The sequence below is a fragment of the Metarhizium album genome (genome assembly GCF_000804445.1).
Source record: "Metarhizium album ARSEF 1941 chromosome Unknown scaffold_11, whole genome shotgun sequence".
NCBI lineage: Eukaryota > Fungi > Ascomycota > Sordariomycetes > Hypocreales > Clavicipitaceae > Metarhizium > Metarhizium album.
Window position 1 is genome coordinate 509022 of NW_024467585.1, and position 15658 is coordinate 524679.

Genomic DNA, 15658 nt, shown 5'->3' on the forward strand with positions numbered 1-15658 from the left:
CCATCGTGACCGACCGGTTGGCGGCACCGACTCCGTGACCAGCACGGGATAACCGTTGGGAAAGAGAACCAACTCAGCAGGCAACCGGCTTCCTCCACATGACACGTGGCATTTTGAGCTGACCAGCCGCGGAGATGGTGAAACATTGCCAATCAACTCTTCTGTTCTTCACTTTTTTGGCTACACAAGAACCTCGCGATAACGACAGGCTGCCTCCTCCCGGCGCGGCTGGAGCCACGGCGATTTCCTGTTTTGTCGCGACGGGCGACATTGTGTTGAATTCTTACACCATTATGTGCCTTTTCTCTCTCAGGGGATTCTAGTGGTTATTGAACTGGTCTGTATCCGTGGCTTTGTCGTCATACGGACCACACTCGGAATGTCCGTTGTCAATGGTAGTCATTCGCCGTGAGTAACATGCAGAACGGACATCGAACGAGAAAGGGAGGTAGATACCTTTGAATAATCCCTTGCAGAAACTTCCGTCTGTCACTGTCACGAGATGTCAGGGGTCAAGAAATAAAGGACTTCAACGATATCTTGCACGTCTCACAGAGTCAGATGGCTGACTGTATCTGGACGTTCACAAGACGCCAGGTGGAATGAGCCGTCGAATGTGCTGAACCGGCGTACTGCGAATTACGCCCCGAAGGCTTCACAACCATGTTCTCCCGTCGCATGGGCTGTCGAGTTGGGTTGATTGTTACACGGTAACGGTGAAGCATAGGCGTCGTGGTTGAGCCGCGGTTGTAGGGATTGCGTTGGTTTTTGTTCAGGCCGCTAAATAGAGAATCGTGCAATGGCAATCACGTATGGAGAATGAAATCTATTTTCGTAAACAGACATTGTCGGCGAGTTCGCTAAATGCGCCGGCGAAAATTGCATTGTAACTGATTGTCTCCAGCCAGTATCGGAAGACCATTTTCTGGAAATTGACATGTTCTGGAGATAGAAATGCCGCGCCGGTGGCTACATCATGTTATCGCCAAATAACATCCTCTCACAGGGCGTGTACGACCTGGATCAAGACGCTTGAAACGTATGAAATGTTCGTTGCATCGGCCCAAGGGCCCTGCTTATTCGCAGCACACAATCATGCCTCAAACGCAAGATGGAACTGTGATAGGATCGACGCCGGCTCGGCCGGTTCGGTTCCAAGAGTCGTTGACAAAACATTCGGACGCGGTGTCGCAATGAAGCAAGTGACGATACCCCGAGGTGCTTAATTTTGTGGTTATCCAGACCGTCTTGCTCTCAGCTCGTGATGTGCTGCGGCCCTCATTCTCAGCCCCAAGTTGCACTCGCCGTTTCGATTTCTTTACAAATAAAAACCCAACAATAATGGCAAAATGCGGTGCGTTGTACTCGGTGTATCTGTAACGCCGCGCATGACCTTTCTTGAAACATAGCCGCTCTTCAGAATCTGATTCAAATTAGTCGGTCGATGTGGAAGAGATACGCAACAAGATGTGCGACCAACCTGATCTCATACGACCCTGCCCTGGTCATGTATCGAACCCACTTCACACTGGAGTAATTACTCTTCTCAAATACCTTGAGATAGCGTACGAGTAACCCCGAACTCGTGAACATGAGAAGGCTAAAGTTCATGCTTAATGGTGGGCGGCTCCACGCCCGCTGATTCGTCATGCTTGTCAATATAGCCTCGGCGCTGAGTACATATTCGCTTTGGCCGGTGAACCGACCAATCTTCCAGACAATACAGTTTTCACTAGGCTCATACTTTGCTTTGCCTTGTGTCACCCGCTCAACAATCTTGGCAGTGTTTAAAGGGGTCGGAATCCGTACAACAACGTTGGTGGCAAATAACTTGGAGCCGAAATTGGCCTTGACTCCTATGCTGTATTCGACCTTGGTGCGTCCAACTTCATTAACAATGGCGTGGACCTTGAAGGGTAGGTTTACGTTTTCCGTGGCGCGATAGCGCATCAGCTCAAATTCGCCGTCGGGTGGCACGAAGCTGATGATTCTGTCGGTATCGAACTTGCCCAGCTTGACGCACTGGTGGAACTGGCAATCCTCGAGGGAAACACTACCGGCTGCCGCCTTGGTCGCCTTTGTGCCCATTCGGTTTCCGCTGGGCAGTGTGAGCAGGCCGTCATTGTCGAGCAGTAATCTGTCGTTCAGACCAAACTTGCATTCTGGTGTGCCGGATAGATACGCTCGCATGACAATCTGTCCGCTCACATCAGCTCGGAGAACCGCACCAGTCGCAGACATGAGCAGGTTGACATCCTCGATGACGTCAACAAAGGCCTCGTTTCTCCTGTATTTGACATCTGCCTTCCTCCATGACAGAGCACCGGTCGCTTGCATGGTAATCTTGGACGTTTCTTCTGGTCTGGTCTCGGATTTGACGCCTTCGGTGGTGATGTACATTTTCAGCGTGTCCGTCTCGGTATTTTGAGGGTAGCCAAAGTCAATAATTTCTAGAGCCCATTGAATGTCAGAATTCGACGTTTCGCACATGCTGGGAAGCCGGAAGTGGTGTGGCCGCATACCGTCGAGCAACTCGTATACCAGCACAAAGTTATTCTTGACCGCTTCTTCGTCAAACTTGCCGAAATATCCCTTTCCTAGCTGGATCAGTCGGTATAGAAATTCAAACACCAACGCTGCATTGGCGTTGCTCTTGGTGATGGCCACCAAATAAATATTTTCATGCTTGACATGACTAAAGGTGGTGCTCCCAAGGGTCAGGATGGGTGAACGGACTTGGGCATTGGAAATGACTTGGATGCGGAAGACATCAGCCAGGCGGGGCCGGCAGTCGTTGCGAAAGGCGCGGAAAATGAGATTTTCGCCCTTCTGATTGAAAATGAGGACGCCGGAGATCATTCTGGAAAGACTTGGGATGCAGAGAGATCATGTCCAGATCGGCCGGGTAGCAATGAGGTCGTCCTGCCACGGCGTGCGTAGCTCGGGAAGGTACTCGGTACGGAGTACGGCGGAGCCTTTTTGGAAAGGAGGCGGCACGAATGGGGGGGTTTCATTCTGCCGAGAAGCTCCAAAGGCGGTGAGCACCAAGCAGTGTTCGCTTCCAATGCAATAGTGAACAAACCACCATTGAGAAAATATGCTCGGACTCGAGAGCGGGAGACCTCTACACTCGGGTTGGCCAGGATCCCGTCCCATCTCGTCCAGCCACAGATGATCTGGTACCACGAGGCCGACATCGAAGCACAGAGACGAGCGGGTGAGCATCCTCCGTCATTGAGGCGGGTCCGACACTAGAGGCTATCAATTCTGGCTGTTTACCTTTGATGCAAAAGCCTTTCGGCGGCAAGTTGGCTTTCCCTTCCCACGAACCATGGACGGCGTATCAACAAGGAAAATCAACACATGTATTTCAAGGGATACATAGAATTGCAAAGACTCATTGTTGTTGGTGCGTCGTGGTAAGCTTGCCTTGGCCGCACACGTGTCGTATCCCGGATTTATGGTTTGCGTGACGGTCAACATCAAATTGGCCCACGGGCCGTCACGCACAGGTGCATCGACAGCAAACTTCAACTCTACCAACCTCACGCCATGTCACCGTCCCTCGAGCTCCCCCCGTCGTTTGTTGGACCGTGGAAAGAGTTGCTGTTGTCGCGGCAAAGGGAACAACTTGGCGATCTACCCAACCACTATGCTCGCGATCCCGACTCTCTCATCACAACCAGCTCACCGCAAACACTTTACGTCGGCACAGGCTACTCAATCTTTACGCGTGGCATACTGCCTGCCATCCTCGATGCCAAGTCCTCGGTGCATTTCGTTACGTGTTATTGGGCGGCGTCTCCGTCCTTGAGTGCTGTCAACGACACGCTGCTCCAGTTGGCCGCCTCGCGAAGATCTGACGGCGGCGCGGCGCGGAGCACATTGCAAGTGACCGTTGGATTCTCGTCCTGGGGCCTTTTTCAGAAGCTTTTCCATACATCCTCTAGAGATGGGCAGTTGTATCCGCAATCGCAATGGGGCAAGCTCGGTCTACCCGATCAGAGCACGCTGACGAGCGCAGGCATCCAGCTGACCGTCAAGAGTCTTTTCTTCACGCCCTTTAGTGTCATGCACCCAAAGTACGTGATTATAGACGGCAACAGGGTCTTTGTCCCAAGCTGCAATGTCAGTTGGGAGAGGTGGTTCGAGGGATGCGTCGAGTTGCAAGGCGATGTTGTACAGACGCTGATAGCGTTCCATGCAAGGGTCTGGGGTGTTGGGGCGGACCAAAGCTCTACCATGGGAACGACTGAGGGACGAGAGAGAGGCTCGTCAGTGTCAGAAGAGGACTCACGGACGGCCGACACGCCCTACGGCGCCGCAACGCTGCTTTCCCGAGAGGACGAAACATCGGCGATTAAATCACTGAAGATTGCTGGCAATGACAGAGTCCCCACTATACTCTTGCCTTCGCCGCACCACAGGAACCCGAGATTCAGCTTCTTCCCCTTTCTGTCCCATTCAAATCCGCCCATGACGCCTTTGAATGCTGCGCTGCTCACACTCTTCAATAACGCGAGACGTCAAATCATGATCTTGACGCCGAATGTCACTTCATGGCCGGTCTTGAAGGCGCTCTTGGACGCACTCGCCCGCGGAGTCGATGTCCAGATTCGGACCAACAGGAGAATGATGCTAATCGAGCAGCTCGTCACGGCTGGAACCACGACGTCCATGTGCCTGAAGAAATTTGTGAAGCAGTACCAACAACTCAGAGATAACAGCCAGTCATACGACATTGAGGCGCCACCTGTGCGGCTCGGTAAGCTGGAAATTCTGTACTACAAAGCCGATTCGCGCAGACGAGCAAGGGAAGACGAGCCAGTGGTTAGTCATTTCAAGATGACAATGGTAGACAACGAGTACCTCGTGCTGGGATCAGGCAATATGGATAGAGCAAGTTGGTGGACAAGCCAGGAACTCGGATTCTTATTTTACGTACCGGGTCAGGATTGGCACAAACTCTGGGACGGGGTTCTCGAAAACAGGATGGAGGTCTATTATCGACCCAGAGACATTTGATGCCCAGGACACGATGGTAGCTCTCCGGACAAAACACCATTCGAAACCCTGCTCCTACTGCTACTCCGGCTCCAGCTCCAGCTCCTTGATCTTCTCAAAAGCCCGTACAAACACCAGGGCTTCTTGCCCACCACTTATTCTGTACTTGCCCTGGATAAGATAATCCGGCACACTGCTCACACCGTCCAGCCTCGCCCTCACAACAGCGTCATCCACCTCCTTGCCACCATCGTCCCCATGTACAATGGCCCTGTCAAACTCGTCTCCGGGAATCCCGGCCTCCTCCGCCACGCTTCTCAGCGTCTCGTAGTCGGTAATGTCCCGCTCATTCTCGAAATACGCGGCAAAAAGACCATGCACCGTCTTCAGCTCGACTTGATTCCCGTGCTTCTTAGCCAGCTGCACCAGTCGATGCGAGTCTCTGGTGTTGCCCGTTTTGCCGCCAAATCTAAAGTCGATGCCGAGCTGGGCCCCGACGTTGAAGAGACTCTGTTGTATCATGGAGGTGCGCTGGGCGCCAAACTTGTCGACGTAGTATTGCCGCTTGTCCTTGCTGTGGCCCGGTCCCGTCGGGGCATCAGGGTTCAGCTGGTAAGGGGAATACGTGACGGCGAACGAGTCGTTGGCGTCGGGGTGTGTCTGGAAATGGAGCTCCTGGGCCCGTTGGAGCTGGCGGGCACCGACGTAGCACCACGGGCAGACGGTGTCGGAAGTGACGGTGATTCGGAAGACGGTCATTTTCCCCCCTTTGCTCTTCTTGAATTTTCTCTGAACAATATACCTGCGTGGCGTGCGTGGTTAGGTTGCCTTTGCCGGGAACCTTTTATGCCCCGTGATATGTCATCAACGGAATACGTCGCAGATTCAATGACCGCGAGCACGGGATGCAGGATATGAAGAGAGTCGTCGTTTCCATTATTAATACATCGCCCCACAGCCGGTACGATGCGCAGGACGTGGCGTGCTTGAATCAAGCGGACCAAGCTAGACGTCTGATGGTTACGAGTTAGTTTTCTCTAGATGTTCCTCGGTCCCCAAAGACTCGGCCAATGCGGGCGAGAGCGAGCGTCGTTTCGTCCGGTCTATTTGAGCCGCTCGGACGTGGAACGGCGTAGTCCTTTCGACGAAAATGGTCTTGACAAATCAGCCTGAATGGGTGCTCCTTGACACAACTCCCCCGACGCGGGCTCTTTGGCGCGAAGCGGAATTGCGCGTGATACAATCCGGGGCGGAATACTGAGGTCTCAATCACCGAGTGTGCAGATGCATCGAGCTGGACAAGGACCGTTTTGTGCGAATCATGAGATGCCGTGTTCGATGTTGAGGAAAGCCGGTCCGGGGCAAACGATGTCTCTGGGAAAGCCGGCGTCCTTGAGTCCCCACCAGCAGGGCAACATGGTCCGTCCATGGACGACGTCGGGGGTCAGAGCGGGGTTGGTCTGCTGCTAACGGGAATCGTCAGAACAAACATGACATGACCTCTCCATTCAGCATCGCGGCTCGAAGCCTCCCAAGCCATGGCGCCGGGCCCGCGTCGAAATAGCACGGCCGTCTGGTCATTGCCCACGTCAAGTCATCCGCACAGCAAGTCTACAGCAGCGCCCAGCAGCCGCCGACGTCCAGAGCAGGCTGCACAGAATGGGCAGGCAGGCTGTCTGCGAAGCCGAGGGCAACATGAAATCCAAGAGGGACTCGTCGAGTATCTGCACCCCGGGGGCTCCCATGGCGTCCAACGGCTCTGCGCCCAGTGAGTCCACGGCCAGCCGGAAAAGAATCGCAGCCGCCGTCAGGATGCTAAACGTCTGGTTCGCACATGTGTAGGCATGGTATGCACGCCGTACTACGCACGTGTGTATATGTAGCGGCTGCTGGCTGGCCAAGTTCCTCACGCCGGCGACCAACAAGCGTGCTGACCAGTACGCCAGCTCCTTGACGAACCGCGCGAGAACCGTTCTCGACATCAACTCCGCCGTTCGCGCCCGTGTAGTCGCAAGTCCTTTATTGTCAGTATCAACCTCGAGCGCGTGGGAGTTTCAAAGGCGGCGGGTTTGAAGAAGAGCGGCTTGGATTTTGTGGAACTATCGGGCGGCACCTTCGAGGCCGGGGCCTTCTGCCACCTCGACGAGTCGACCAAAAAGCGTGAGCCGAGCTTGCCGACGTCATCGTCCCCGGGTTGAAAGAGACAAAAGTATGTGAGGACCACATGGAAGCGCTTCCGAAGTCGAGAATGAAGGGCTCGAGATGAGGGCTCGTCTCCTAACCAAGACTGGTCCAAGTATGGATTCCTGGATTCGTGGATTCGTGGATATATTCTAGGCTTGCAGGGGCGTGAATATGGGACGGAGGATCCTAGATTATCATGGACGGGTGACGCGACGACACAACATTGACTAGATTCTGTAACCACATGTCAAGGCGTGCAACACCCGAGAGATGAGCACCAAGGTCCTGTGCCCCTGTCCGCAGAGACGTCAGCCCGGCAGAGACGGATGGGTGGAGGGAGAAGAGTTCCATGTGCGTCTGCTTCGGCATGAATCGTTCATGAGTGATCGTTTTGTCTCCTGATGCGAGTGGCTGCTTTTCCCCGCAAGCCCCTGACCGCCACACTGCTGGGGACAAGCGGCAGCATCCGCGTCCAGCTCAATGAGCTCGGCCGGCCAACAAACGCCACGGCCTCGCAGGAGAGCGTTTGAAAGCCGCTCTCCCCCATCCTCATCCATTAGTGATCCCTGCGCCGGCCGTTGACCATCGGCGGTGGAGTTGATTGCGGTCCACATGGCGAGTTGATGCGATGGGCCTTGGAGTCGGACTCCTCGACGTTGACATTAAAGCCAAAGGCGCCTGCCGCCGCGCCGGACGGACCAGAATCCAACAAAAGCACCAGACGGGACACCTCGACGCCACGAGACGTTTGCAGCAGGACGACAAAGCAGCAAGATAGCCTCTGATGATGTGTTTCGGAGGCCTCCGCGCGAGCGAGGAAGCCTCACGCTCGCACGACATTGACCGCACCATCCGCAAGGATGGGATTCGCATGGCGCACGAGGTCAAAATCCTGCTGCTGGGTAAGCCCCCTTTTATATTCTACCTACCGAGCGCCGTTGGCCCCCGGCATGTCTGACGTGGTCGCTCTCCCCGTGAGAACAGGAGCCGGAGAGTCGGGAAAGTCGACTATACTCAAGCAAATGAGGATCATATACTCGCGGGGGTTCCCGACGCAAGAGAGGCAATGGTGGCGACGAATCATCTTCAACAACATCATCGACACCTTTGAAATGATCAGCCATGCCATGGCGGACTTTGCCATTCGCTTTGACAGCCGCGACAACGAGGTACGTCTCGGCGGATGCCTCACCGGCAATCCCAGTCCATCATCGGCTGCAGAAGCTCCCTCGGGACACAAGGAGTCGTGCTGAGCAGGAGTCGTCCACAACGGTCACGGCAGAGGGGTTCAGCAGGCCAAGCGGGTGTGCCAGTCAGTATGCAAACTAACCCGACGCCGCCGCGGTAGAACTTTATGCGCGAGATCTTGACGAGGCACGAGATGGGACGTCACTACTTGGGCTCCATCAAGGCACTATGGCACGACAGCGGTGTCAAAGAAGCGGTTGAGAGATGCAACCAATACGCCATCCATGACAACTTGGCATAGTATGAGCCCGCCTTCCTCCTCACCCCCTTTCCCAACCCAACCCAACCCAAGTCCGCTCTAACGGATACAAACGGCGCAGCTTCATCGACAACATGGACCGTCTCTGGACGGACGAGTACGTCCCCAACGACCTGGACATTCTCTGCACGCGACTCAAGACGACGGGCATCGCAGAGTGCCAGTTCACCATTGCACAGCGGACATACCGCATCTTCGATGTCGGCGGCCAGAGGTCAGAGCGCAAGAAGTGGATTCACTGCTTCGAACACGTCGACTGCCTCTTGTTCCTCGTCGCCATCAGCGGATACAACCAGTGTCTCGTCGAAGACAGACAGGCCGTGAGAGCTTCCCCCTCCCGGGCCCCTCCGCCCTCCCCCTTGCCCCTTGCCCTCCCCAGCCACGACGCGGGCGCCGGCGTCTCGCCATGGCAGGACAGGACAGGACAGCAGCAGTGCTAACGCGTCCGCATCTCGGCAGAACCAAATGAACGAGGCCCTCATGCTGTGGGAGTCGCTCGTCAACTCGCGCTGGTTCAAAAGCTCGGCCGTCATCCTGTTCCTCAACAAGATGGACCTGTTCATCGAGAAGCTCCCCCTCAACCCGCTCTCCAACCACGGCTTCGTCGACTACCGCGGCCCGCCTGCCGACCACAAGCTGGCCAGCAAGTACTTCCTGGACAAGTTCCAGGCGCACAGCCGCGACCCCGACAGGGAGATTTACGGCCACTTCACCACCGCGACGGACACGAACCTGGTCAAGATCACGATGAACTCTGTGCAGGACATGATTACGCGGCGAAACCTCAAGCGGCTTATACTTTGACAATGGGCGATGGGCTCGATGCCTTGTTTTTACTACCCCTGTTTGCGGGTCTTTTTTTCCTCGTCTCCCGGATGGATGGTGCATGTTTCTGGAGTTTTTTTTTTTTAGATTTTTTTTGGGTCTGGTTTGGTTAGCTGACGACGACGACGACGACGACAAGAAAAGGCAATACAAGTCATCTTGAATACGTTGGTGGGCGAGAGCGCTGGTAAAGTTGACAGGCAGTTCGTTTGCATGGCACGACGGAAAGGATGCAAGGCTGGACAAGAAGCACGTACTAGTACTACTAGTATAATACGTGCGTCGCCGAAGCGTTTGTCGCAGACCGACCGGGGGAAGGGTTGCATGCATTATGCATGTGCGTGTGTGAGACATGTTGCCGTCACACGGTGTTTGGGATTTTTTCTTTCTTTTTCCACGTCAAGCTCATGTACGGAGTAGTACACGTAGTACTACTACTACTAATGAACGTGTTCTGCTCCCCCAGTCCATTCCAACTTGATGGCGTCCCGGCAATGTTCCTTGTCGCGCGTTGCACGACGCTTGACGGCAATGTCAGACGTCTCGGGTCGTGTATGGACCTGCGGCAGGTGACGCGGGTCGGCAGGTAAAAGACATGGATACAAGTACACGTCGACGTGGACAGGCACAAGATACAAGACGCAAGTCTGGTCCGGCCACGCTTCTACACGACGCCGAAACTTACTCGGTCACGTACGCACACCAACGAGAGGGGGGATCGACAGAAACCGCGGCGCGGCTTTATTGACTGAAGATGAAGACGGCGGCGCGCAGATCAGCTCTGCCCATTCGTCTAGTGCCTACAGACACACCCCGATGCAGTCGGCGCCTCCGTTCTTGGGATCGCACCCGTCGCCGGGCACGTCGTAGCAGAACAGGCCCGTGGGACAAGCGAAGCCGGCAAATCCGCCGCACGGCGGAGCCGACTTGGGGATGCAGACGCCCGGCTTGTCGCACGCCAGGCCGCAGCTCCCGGGGAGGCGAGGGTCGTCGCGACACTCGAAGCCGTCCGGGCAGGTGGCGGGATGGACGACAAACCCGCCGCACGAAGTGTACTTGTTCCTGAACTGGCATGTCCCCCGGCACCGGTTGAGGTCGGTGCAGCGAGGGGAGTTGGGGACGCAGCGCTGGTCGGCAGGGCAGGGCGCAATCCTGAGGCCGCACGGCCGCTGGGCGGACGCGAGCGTTGAGAGGCCGAGCGCGGCGACGGCGACGACGTATTTGGACAGCATGGTGAAGAGGCAGTGACGCTGTCGACGGGCGGATAGAGACGAGGACGAGGAGGCTTTTTTTTGCCCTTCAAGGGTTCAGGGTTCAGGTTCAAAGTCCAGGGTTCAGGGACCAGGGCTCAGGGCTCGGGGTTCGGGGTTCGGGGCTCGGGCTTGATGCCAGGCGCAACGGCTTGCTGGTTCGCTTCGTCGGGGAGGAGCGACCTGCTTTATTTATACGCGAGACACGAGACACGAGACACGAGCACCGGCTGTCGTGTTTACGCTTCTGCCGCGCGACGAGCTGACAGCATCCTCTGATGCCCTTTCCCACCGTGGTCCGTGGTCCGCTTTGCCACCTACTGCTGACGGCTTGTCCTCGATGCTCGGACTCGGATCACCAGACGACAGGCAGTAAGCCGGAGGACGGCTGGCCAACGACAGGCCGCCCGTCAAGCCATTCACTCACGCAGCGGTGCGAGAAAGCACACCGACGGCCCGGATGGAGTGGCACCCCACTGCCTTGGACCTGGGACGAGGTCGTTACAGGGCCAATATAGATGGTCATGCGCATCATATTACGGCATATACGCCCGGCGTTGGTCCGCTCGACAACAACACTCATGTCACTCACCCCAAAGCAGACATGGCTGCATCACGATGCGGGAGGTCTGGACCTGATCCAATTGGTGCCATGTCGAGCTGACGTGCGGAAACCGGGTCGAGGACCAAAGAAACAACGTCTTTTATGCTTACTTTTACCACGATGCGTTCTGGAACATGCACGGTATCTTTGCAAGTGGCCTGGCCCTCTTCTGAGCTGCCGCTGCCGCATATGAGCCCCCTCTGCGATTTGGTGGCCAAGACAAACCTCGCAACTGTGTATGAGACAAAGGAACTCCGGAACCCGGAGTATACTGGCTGGTGTGTTGCATCGTTTTCCTCGCGAGACGTCAATGACGACCGACTGACACGCCCGCCTGGATCACGCACCCGCCCAATCGTCGTCACATCTGATTTGCTGGCGTGATGATTTCAGGAACTCGTTGCCCACGTTGTGTGGGTATTTGGACGGGCATCACTTGGAAGTTGGCCGTTGGAGAGTGATCTGGGAGTCCCTCGGCATAGCCCTAACCCTGCGAGGCCGGTGGCATCGTTGCATCCGACACTGTACATGCATGTGTGCATCGATGCAGAAAGAGTTGTGCATGTGTGTTCCATGAAACTTCATGACCTAGTAAGGCAAGTGTTAAAGTTGAATACATGACATGTTGAGCAATACAATTGCCCTGCACAAAAGGGGCTGGGCGAGCGTGTATTCGAAATGGGCGTCGTCAGGTCGTGTCAAACTCGCTTCGCATCTTCCATTCGCATCCGCCGCGCAGGTGAGCCGCCACCCTAGGACGACGACCATAGCATGGCTGTTGAGGCCGATGTGTCCAGTTTGGAAGCTATCAGGGCTGCCACTGCCGCGGGCGATTGACTGTTGTTGGACAGACTCCGCTGACGGGGTCAATGGAAGGCTGGCTATGAGGCTGACATGAGTGAAATATGCACTCGGGGGTGTCAGAGTCCTGCACAACAAGAGCACTTGGCTGGACGTGGAAGGATGGGAAGCGTCGAAAGGCCTAGGCTGATGCTCCACGAGAGATTGTGCATATACCAGTCCGTTTTTAGAGTCGGACAAATGGGACAGAAAGGAGCAAGACCTACTTATAGTCAAGCTCTTTTCTCTTTCCAACTCCACCACCAGCTCTTGTACTCATGGTGCCAGTTCCGCATCTCCGCTTCAGCAACGGACTCCTTCCACCGCTGTCTATGCTCATCCGAAGCGCCGTGTGTTCTTGAGCATATGGGAACATTTGGTGGGATGTTTTCAGGCCCGGCGACGTGGGCAGCACGGCTAGTCCCGAGGCCGCCAGGACAGCTCCAAGATGAGCCGACACCCGATCACCTTCCTTGCCACCACGCGACACAACATGGACAGATATATCCTTCCACGCAAAAAGCACGGCGCTTTATTCAACCTCCCCTGTGCGCTGCGGTTGTACTCTGTCGTGACAATCAGGAGGGCGTCTTGGTTGCACACCAGCGAGGACCGCTTCGCTTGTGCCCGTAATGAGGCGTATCGCATCTGCAGGCTGAACCGTAGTCACTCAAAATGGGCAATTCGCCGTTGGACGAATCGGCAATCTCAAAAGACGAGACCTGGGGGCTTCGCTGTGTTAGTAGCGAGCTTGAAGAGGGAATTTAAAAGAAGCTGGAGAGGGAAGCATTCAATGCCTGGCCGACTCAAGTTCAAACAGGTTCTTCTTGGACAAGAGGCCCTCATTCTCATGGGCTGGTATCGAAAGACCTCTCAGACTGCGAGTTGTTCGGGGTTACAGCGATCAAAGGCCAAGGAAGCACTTGTGATGGTGTACCCTTCTCCGGGCTCCGACATGACGTAAGGGGAAAAAATGACCATTCTATCGACTTGTTCCGAGCCAAGTTTGTCGCCTTGACTATTTGGCCTTCCGTTGTCGGTAGTCTCAGGGTCTGTTGTCTTGCCGGTGACATAAAGCGTCAACGCCTAGTCCTGACGAGTTGCGTCTTCAGCAGTTTTACGCCGCCATGGCATGGACATGGATCCAATATCGTCAAATATCTATTATGCCAGCGTTTACTAGTAATAGAACCCTGACTTGGTGAGACATCATCTAGCTTTGGAAAACCCATAGTCTGTCGCAAGTACTTTTGTAGTCTAGACCAAAGCGACACATCCGGTGGCGCAACTGGCGTGTAAATGGGTTCAATATCGCCGAGGGTTGGCACCTCGGAAATGTATTCCTGAAAAATGCTGTTGTTAGTGTACAGAGACACGCATTACTGAAGGACAGGGCGTATCAGAGTCCATCTTGGACCTCTCTCTCTCTCTCTCTCTCTCTCTCTCTCCAAATCCTCGGTCTTAAGAATTCTAACCACGATGCGAGTCGGAACCTCATCGACGAAGGAGACGCCCCCTTTTCCAGGCCTCGTGGGCATTAGAAAATTGCTCTTGGATAATTCATGACAAACATGTCAGGGCCAGACGGACACCATGCATCGATGGATCGTCGCAATGAGTTGGGGAATGCTGGCAGACCATGTGACTGTCAGGCTCTAGTTGGAAATGAGGACAAAGAATAAAGCCGGTGAGTTCTGCTTGGGTTGAGCACATGCAACAGACCAAATGCAAGTCAGGAGGGTGCCTGGATGACTAACAGTGCTTCGTGGACAGCGTGCACCTGTCGTGCGGTTTGCTGCATTTTTCAACCACTTTTCATGTCGTGTCCAGATTTGAAAAGTTGGCGCTCCCCGCTCCATCTGCACCATCATCTGCACTCGAATCAAAATACCAGTCATTCTCCATTACAGTCGTGAGCGTTTATTTTCCACTGACATCTCATACCTGTCCCGTCTAATCAAGTGTTATCTAGGCAGGGAATGACCCCTTCCCAAAGCTCACAACGTTTACAGCGCTGCCTCGCTGCGTTTCTTGCCGACGTTCCGCTCCCAGCTCACCATCAAAGCAACCTGTTGACTCAATGCCACCAATTCACCGCCGACACCCCTCATTGCAACATCAAGATCGAATCGGCCGTTCTTTACTTGCTTCGACGTCACCTTCACGGCCAGCCATTCGACTCCTTCATCCGGTAACCTCGTTTTCGCCTCCAAGTTCAGCAGCACGGTTGGAAACCACATGCTTCCACGAGCTTTATTCCGAGCCACGTCTTGTCGAGCTTCCATCACTGTATCCCTCTCGACTTTATTCGGGGGCGGCTCGTCCAACACCGCTCTTATTTCTGGCGTAGTCAGGAACGTGTGGAGATTGTGCGGGAGGGAGTCTGCTGCATACGGCAGCATGCTCTGCGTCATCTTCTCCCCGTTGGCCAGGCACACCCACATGTCTAACACGCCGGGGCTCAATTGCCCCTGTCGAGGCAAGAAAAACTTCCAGTTTTCGTTGGAGGCTGACTGCTTCAAGGCGTTGGGCCATCTGCTCTGCTCCCATACATTGTCCGAGCCGGTTGTCTTGAGGGCCGCAAACTTGGGAACTGGGGGCATTGACGCGGCTGGAGTCACCTCTTGCCCGGTAGGCATCGATGTGTCCGTGAAGGCGCTCAGGTTCGCATGGTTGGTGTAGCCGAGCACGGTGCGGAGAGAGCGCGACGCGTCGAACCAGGGTGCGTGGTCGAGCAGAGCGCCTTGCCAGAGGGTAAGTTGCAAAGTTGAAAGTGTCCGGCCCAACTTCACTTCGTCGATGACGACAACAGCAGGCCCGGCTGATGTTCGATTGGGATACTCAAAGTGGGCTGTGAATGTGTCGGACTGTCCACGTGAAGCGAGGTGTCTGTTGGCCGCAACGAGCATGCATGATGCTGTGTAGCCTCCGTTGGGGACTGCGGCATTGTGGTCAGAACTTGGGGATTTGATGCCAGTAAGTCTGCCTCACACAATACGTGAGATGGAAGCTAGTGCCTTGCCTTTGCCGACACAGTAGTCGCTGTGGAGGTTGACCTTGTAAGTCTGCGAATCTAGCTGTTCAACCTTGGTGGCTTCGGAAAACGTCGCACGTGCTCCCGCGGCCATATCTCGAGGCGTTTTTCGGGCCAAGGAGGGTTCTGAATCTCATCAGTCAACAAACAGAGAAATAGGTAAGTTGGGGCAATGCAATTGACTGCTAGGCCAAAGATGAGTTGCCACAGTCGTTTCAATGGCAGAGTCGAGGCTAATGGTAGGCCGCGTTGGTGGTGAAAATTCAATCTTCAATGTCGACCCCCGCCTCATCGGCTTATTTACTTCTGAGTCATCCTCTACATGTGTCTCAACCCGAGCAACAGCCGCGGCTGTTTTGGAACATGAGGATAACATTAGCGCGACACCAAACACAGACCGTCGTCCGTCA

General features: G+C 55.0%; 7 protein-coding genes across 7 annotated transcripts; 3 read left to right on the forward strand and 4 right to left on the reverse strand.

Annotated features, from left to right (window-relative positions):
- Window positions 1-1428: 1428 nt before the first annotated feature.
- On the reverse strand, window positions 1429-2859 carry MAM_04892 (AP-2 complex subunit mu-1; the record flags this gene model as incomplete). Its single annotated transcript, XM_040823690.1, has 1 exon — window positions 1429-2859. The coding sequence occupies one exon, from the start codon at window positions 2857-2859 to the stop codon at window positions 1429-1431; it is 1431 nt and encodes a 476-aa protein (XP_040678361.1).
- Window positions 2860-3552: 693 nt separating this feature from the next.
- Window positions 3553-5025, forward strand: MAM_04893 (phospholipase D; the record flags this gene model as incomplete). The annotated part of the gene is made up of 1 exon (XM_040823691.1): window positions 3553-5025. The coding sequence occupies one exon, from the start codon at window positions 3553-3555 to the stop codon at window positions 5023-5025; it is 1473 nt and encodes a 490-aa protein (XP_040678362.1).
- A 60-nt stretch (window positions 5026-5085) lies between these two features.
- MAM_04894 (DSBA oxidoreductase) lies at window positions 5086-5763 on the reverse strand (the record flags this gene model as incomplete). Its single annotated transcript, XM_040823692.1, has 1 exon — window positions 5086-5763. One exon carries the CDS (start codon window positions 5761-5763, stop codon window positions 5086-5088), a length of 678 nt encoding a protein of 225 aa, XP_040678363.1.
- Window positions 5764-6747: 984 nt separating this feature from the next.
- MAM_04895 (uncharacterized protein) lies at window positions 6748-7202 on the forward strand (the record flags this gene model as incomplete). Its single annotated transcript, XM_040823693.1, has 2 exons — window positions 6748-6772; window positions 6943-7202. The coding sequence occupies 2 exons, from the start codon at window positions 6748-6750 to the stop codon at window positions 7200-7202; spliced, it is 285 nt and encodes a 94-aa protein (XP_040678364.1).
- A 773-nt stretch (window positions 7203-7975) lies between these two features.
- Window positions 7976-9499, forward strand: MAM_04896 (G protein alpha subunit; the record flags this gene model as incomplete). The annotated part of the gene is made up of 5 exons (XM_040823694.1): window positions 7976-8090; window positions 8173-8357; window positions 8537-8676; window positions 8757-9015; window positions 9155-9499. The coding sequence occupies 5 exons, from the start codon at window positions 7976-7978 to the stop codon at window positions 9497-9499; spliced, it is 1044 nt and encodes a 347-aa protein (XP_040678365.1).
- Window positions 9500-10320: 821 nt separating this feature from the next.
- Window positions 10321-10752, reverse strand: MAM_04897 (Kazal domain-containing protein; the record flags this gene model as incomplete). Its single annotated transcript, XM_040823695.1, has 1 exon — window positions 10321-10752. The coding sequence occupies one exon, from the start codon at window positions 10750-10752 to the stop codon at window positions 10321-10323; it is 432 nt and encodes a 143-aa protein (XP_040678366.1).
- Window positions 10753-14220: 3468 nt separating this feature from the next.
- Window positions 14221-15342, reverse strand: MAM_04898 (thioesterase family protein; the record flags this gene model as incomplete). The annotated part of the gene is made up of 2 exons (XM_040823696.1): window positions 14221-15152; window positions 15213-15342. The coding sequence occupies 2 exons, from the start codon at window positions 15340-15342 to the stop codon at window positions 14221-14223; spliced, it is 1062 nt and encodes a 353-aa protein (XP_040678367.1).
- Between the last annotated feature and the right edge of the window lie 316 nt (window positions 15343-15658).